This window comes from Pygoscelis adeliae, unplaced genomic scaffold, assembly GCF_000699105.1.
Source record: "Pygoscelis adeliae isolate BGI_AS28 unplaced genomic scaffold, ASM69910v1 Scaffold4, whole genome shotgun sequence".
Taxonomy (NCBI): domain Eukaryota; kingdom Metazoa; phylum Chordata; class Aves; order Sphenisciformes; family Spheniscidae; genus Pygoscelis; species Pygoscelis adeliae.
This window is the reverse complement of record NW_008824986.1, coordinates 18,121,798-18,127,634: the sequence shown is the minus strand read 5'-3', so window position 1 is coordinate 18,127,634 and position 5,837 is coordinate 18,121,798. Positions and strand designations below refer to the sequence as shown.

General features: G+C 39.1%; 1 protein-coding gene across 1 annotated transcript in view; it reads right to left on the bottom strand.

The window, feature by feature from the left end:
- Nucleotides 1–294: 294 nt before the first annotated feature.
- The window catches only part of SMNDC1 (survival motor neuron domain containing 1), a 9,063-nt gene continuing 3,520 nt past the window's right edge, over nucleotides 295–5,837 (bottom strand). Inside the window, exons 2-5 of the mRNA XM_009325957.1 lie at nucleotides 5,259–5,401; nucleotides 3,192–3,353; nucleotides 1,910–2,063; nucleotides 295–1,146 (exon numbers count right to left, since the gene is read on the bottom strand). Of these exons, the coding sequence (XP_009324232.1) occupies nucleotides 1,009–1,146; nucleotides 1,910–2,063; nucleotides 3,192–3,353; nucleotides 5,259–5,401 (597 nt within the window). The 3' untranslated portion in view covers nucleotides 295–1,008. The remainder of the gene's footprint in view (nucleotides 1,147–1,909; nucleotides 2,064–3,191; nucleotides 3,354–5,258; nucleotides 5,402–5,837) is intronic.

The following is a 5,837-nucleotide window of genomic DNA, read 5'->3' as shown; positions in this document are numbered from 1 at the left end:
GCATTCGTATCTGCTGTGCTGCAGTTCCACCGGACTGGAGGGAGGAGGCCCAGACACAGGCTGTTACGGTGTATTCCAGGTCTGTGACCCTACCATCAAACCTGCGAGATCTGCAAGAGGGGAGATGATGGCTCCTTTCCAAAGCACCACCACTTACGTTCTCCAACTCCCTCATCCTTGGGGAGGGCTGGGGTGGGTGTTTTTATGTACAGTTCTCTACTTTGAAATTGGAGTTTAAATACCTTGTCCTATGGTTTTCTGGTTACATTTCAACAACCTTTCAATAGCCTTTTATTAAAATTCGATGAGTATTTAAAAAAAAGAATCTCCTTTGCTTAACTTCTAGCACGGGAAATTCAGACTGGAATTAAAGTCAGATTTATTGTTTCTAGCACGTGAATCGTCAATTAGTAATAAAGATCCTATCAGCCCTGTTCTGCCCTCATTTACAGCTGTACAAATTGATCTTCAGTGGATTCGTAAGGGAGTAACTTAGAACTTCCTCAGCAATTCCACGTGACGTATAAGCTGTGATGGAGTCCAGCTCTCTCTCGCAGAGCTGCAGCGAGCCAGCTCTGTAATGCTGAGCTTGTCGCTGAGGCAGCACAGGCAGCACTGTGACTACAGAAACGAGGGAGGCTGTTAAGGTGCCATTTTTATACCACCACTTTTCTTAAGGAAAAAAAAAAAACTTCACTACTAGTATGAATGGAAGATTCCAGAGATCAAAGCTGCAGATAACTACTGCTTTCAGAGTAACAGGTAACAGCAGTTCATGAAAGCATTTACCCGCAGAACGTATTTTAATGCAACTACAAAAAGTTTTAATGATTAGGGAGGTCAAATCAATAGCTGGAGATTTAAGGCTCATATCAGCTGAAGCCAAAGTGATGGTGACAAAATGGACTACTCGCTATGTGCCAACAAATAATTTACTTTTAGAAAAATATAATGATAAAAAGATAAGTGTAAAGCCCTGCAGAGATGGAGTTCCACCTTTTTCCCCTGTTACTGAGGCATCAGATGCCTGACATTATATTTAGAGGTATCTTGATACTGTGTCATAGGTTTGTCTGCAATTCCACATGTTCCAACTCCAACCTTGCCAGTTACGCTCTCAGGGGAAGCAAAAATACTCCTCTTTACCTGCGAATGAAACAGAAAACACCATTGCTGCATAATTACTAACTTGCTCTTAAAAAAAAAAACCAAGCAATCATTATCGTTTGAAGGGTTTCAACATCCTCAACTTCTTACTCCATAGACAGGCACACTTTCTCAAGGCTAGCTCATCTATGACACATCATCAGCAGGTGAGACAACAGAGCTGGGAACATCCTGGCACCTAAGTGCTGGATGTGATTGTGGTACTGGGGACCTTGGGTCAGGCCAATAATGAATAAAATTCACCTCTCTCATAAGATGATCTCTAATAATTGTTCATAAGGAAGACTGAAGTTTTACCACTATGTCTGGCACCTCTTGGTCAAGCCACGATAAAAATGAAGTAAGGCTTTAAAATGTCCTCGCTACCTTTTTTGCACTACGCTTGCTATTCCAGGGCAATTACCTAGTGCTGTGTCTGCCAGGTCATAAACACAGCAAGAAGTCAGGCTTGGAGGTTTAGACAGGCCCTCAGGTTTAAGCTCCAGCAAACGCTACCTGGCAACTGACATGAGCCCAGCTCTCCAAGCTAAGCGCAAGCTCAGCCTAAGAGCAGCACTCCTCCAAAATCATCCAGTACAAAACCAGGCCTTTTCAGCGTACAAAATACCAGACCGCACACTTCAGAATCCCAAAGATGAACCCCCTTTAAATCCCTTTAAAAAATACTTCCTCCTCTCTCCCAAAGTACTGCACAGAATTCTATGCCCCGTTGTTATTCACATACTGACAAAACCGAACCAACCTGGCCTTTTTTGTTTTTAGAATAGGCTCTGTTGTTAAACTGTTGCCACTTGACTTTCTGGTCCTCTCGTTCCTGTTCAAGTTCTTTAATTCTCTGAGCTTTTTTCAAAGCTTTCTTCTTTTTATACTCTCGTTGCTGGGCTATCATCTCTTTTCTGGAGAGAAGGAAAAAAGACATTTTATGTTTGTGCCTTTTCCTGTAAGAAACTAAAACCCCTGTAAGACAGACATGCACAAAAGTTTTCCGTAAGTAAATGACAGAAAACAAAGCCAGTAAACATTCTCCACTTCTAGAAAAAAAAAACCAAGCCTTTCCATGCATAAGCATTACATTGCTTATTTATGTATTTGGGCATAAGAACAACAACCACCACCACCACCTGACTAAGACCAAGCCAAACACAGCAACCCATGGGATTGAGTGCAATTCATTTCTGAAACTGAAAGTGTACCTATCAAGCACTTCCACATTTCAGAAACATCTAGGGTTTGGAAAATTTAAACAGCCCATTCCAGTGAAAAGCCCAAACGTTTTGGAGGTCTGCAGGACTCTCATGCTACCAAGTATTGGACAGGGATGGAAGGAAAAGAACAAAGATAAGTTACTTCAGTAAAGATAAGGAAATTCAAGGAGTCGATCTATGCCACAATGCAGCGTCCCTCAGGAGGACCCCTTAGGGAAGGGACCATTGGCTGTAACAAACTCTGAAACTGTACCACTTTTTTTTTTTCTTCCCCCCAAAAAAGTTTCAGCCCTTGAAAATACCTTTCTATGTTAGACACAGTAGGATATTCAGTAAAGCACATCTCCCCAGCAAAAGAGTCAACACAACTACCCTAACACAGGGATGGGGCAGAAGTCCTTCGTGCTGGGAAGTGTACTGTTGTGGGCCAGATCACAGATCTGAGTAGAGCCTGCACTGGATCTGGGCTGAAACTTGTAGGCTCTCTGCTGTCAATGAAAGAGAACCAATTTTTTTTTTTTTTTTTAAATCTACTGCTTACATACTTGGTATCTTGAGATAGCATAATCTGAGTAAAGCAAAGTCTATCACGTTATCTTGCCAGGATACATAACACACATGATACCAGCCACAATAATCTACCAAACATTATATGCTAGATTGATTTAAGATCCTTTTTCAAGCAAACGTGAAGATATTAAAGATATGTAAAATTTCAAAAATGAGAGATTCTATTTCATTAACCAATTTTTATAGCTGGGGGGAACAAACCAAAACAAAACAAAGCAGCTTTCAGACTTCTGCCTGTGTATTACTTACTTGGACATGGGTTTGTTGCCACTGTCCTCTTTTGCTTTTCTCCCCTCTTCCACAGGCTTGAGGTTGAACAGAGGTGTAACTTCAGCATTGCCATATCCAGCAAATGTGACCGCAGCTGTTCCATTCTCCTCATCTATTTCTTCAATCTCAGCTTCATAACACCTGTAAAGATATCATGGCTGTAAGCATGTGAGTAAAGCTTTAATACTCAGCCCTTCAACACCTACACTGTCAACCAGCTAATGGCATTAAGTAAAAAACGTGCAAATATCGGCTTTCATTTTCAGGGACAATACACAAATCAAACCTAGAGATTATTTGCTTAAGGTCAAAGGGACACAAGTACAAAGACTGGAATCTGCTGTATTTGACCTTTAGCATCAAGAAGCAATGGCCTCACAGTTATCAAAACTAATGATTAATGCTGGGGCCAATGTAATCAGATATCCTGATTTGGTTCTAGTTCTGGCAGCTCATGCGATTGAAAAAGATGACCCAACAAAATCCTGCATTCGCAGAACACAACTTTCAGGGAATTCACTGAGGAGTTTTGGAAAATGTCAGCTCACAAGAGCAAAGCTTTGGTTCCATTTTTCTCCATATGAAGAAGAATTAAGGAAAACTGAAGCTTTCAAAATATTCCCCCTTCAACACTTAAAGTTGGAAGTTTTCCTATTGATTTAAAATAGCAATTTTGAAATTTTAGCAGAAATCAGTCCATTTCATATTTATGTGTGTGAAACATTTTGGTCAACCAAACTGACCTCATGATGGGAAAGAGGAAAAAGGACAAGTGACACTTCCAAAAATATTTAAAATAATTGAGTCTAAATTCAGAGCAAAAGGATACCTCAAAAGCAAACAGAGGAATAAAATGAGATGTTTTATAGACAATATTCCCGTTAACATTTACTAAATTAATTTCTTGTGCAATTTTACTGGGCCAACAACATCTTGAATTGAGCTAGATGAAAATACACGGAAACCCAAACTGCATGAGGTAAAAAATATTAATCTCTGGCTAGCTCTTCATGAAACACTGGTCACTTAAATGTTGTAACAGAAGCAGGGGGTTAAAAAAAAGCAATACAATTAAAGTCCAATAAGATCCACTTCAGTGGACACTGGCACATTCTTCCCCAAGCTCTAATCCTCTAACCCAGTGATCAGAGCAAGAAGAATGACCCAATGGTGACCTAAGACAGTAAGATTCAATTTTTAAGTTCTTACACAAAAACATTTCACTCATTAATAATCTGTGACAGAAAGACTGTTCGCTTTCAGGTTTGTTTTCTAGCTAAGACATCAATAGCTATGCCAAAATCTCTATGTGGTTACTACATTGTTAACAGAACCACATTCGTTGAACAACAGAGCTTCTCTCTAAGTGGTAATGACTGGGATATTAGTCCTGCACAAGTAGTAATTTTAAAAAAGCTGCAACAGTTACACATTTTGCAGTATGGAAAGTAATTTTAGAATGTTTATTTCAAAGATTATGAAGTCAGAATGAACTGCTTGGGTTCCCAGAACTTCACAGGCTAACGTAATGGAGACTAAATCTAAAAGGTTGATTCATTCTATAGTTGCGTTACACAGCTAGTTATTTCACAGCCAAGAAACAGTATTTCCAATTAAAAATTAATTTCCAATTAGTGGCACAAACTGAGATGCAGCAAGGATTTTTCTTGATAGCAATTACATATATATGAATGCAATGACAAATTATGAATTATACATCCTGAAACCTTTACAAAAGACTGCTCTGACAGATCAATTCATGAAAGTTTGCCATTTTTTACATTAGCAAATGGTAATTTACCAAAGCTACCCTACTTTTATAGGGTTAGTGACAAATGGGGCGTTTCTAGAAAATGACCCCACATCTCTCTGCTTTTTTATCTAAAATACTGACCTTTAATAAAGACAGTACAAGGATGCCTAATATCATATTTCTTTCCAAATTTCTTTTTGCTTTTAGTCACCCTAGGGGCAGTTCAAACTGAATGAAAGTCTCTTACCATTGCACTATTTCATGTAACTGTTAGAGAAGTTTTCTACACTTACTGTCCATCCTCACTCCATATCGCCATACACCTATCCCCAACCTTCCAGGAGTGACTGGGCAGAGCAGAAGCAGAACTGTCAGAACTTGCAAGAGTTTCTGAAGGTTGTGTTGAAAGAAGATCTTTGGTTAATTCTATGACTTCCTATAAAAGACAAAAAACCCACAAAGAATAATTTTTCAAACTCTGTTACATGCATGTTTTTACCCCAGGCTTACTGGTTTGGTTTTTTTGAAGTTACTGTATTAAATTCATAGCTAGTGTAAAGTGGACTAAGTTTGTTTTGGTTTTTTAATCATTTAACTAAACTCACTCATTGCCAAAGTAGATAAAAAGTTGTATGGTCCTTGCTGTATTGCAGCAAAGTTTCCCATGCCCTCCTCAAAATTGCAAGTAGTCGCCTATTATTTTTATAGCATTTCTTTGTACATGAATTGTTTATCCATAGGCAGAAAGACACAGCTAGACAGTCTCAAGAAAAAACAAAGAATCAACAGTGTGACTCTCTACACACGGCTGCACGTGATGCTGGTTATCGACCAAAAAAAAATATCACACAACATGTGGCAGAGCAAGTATT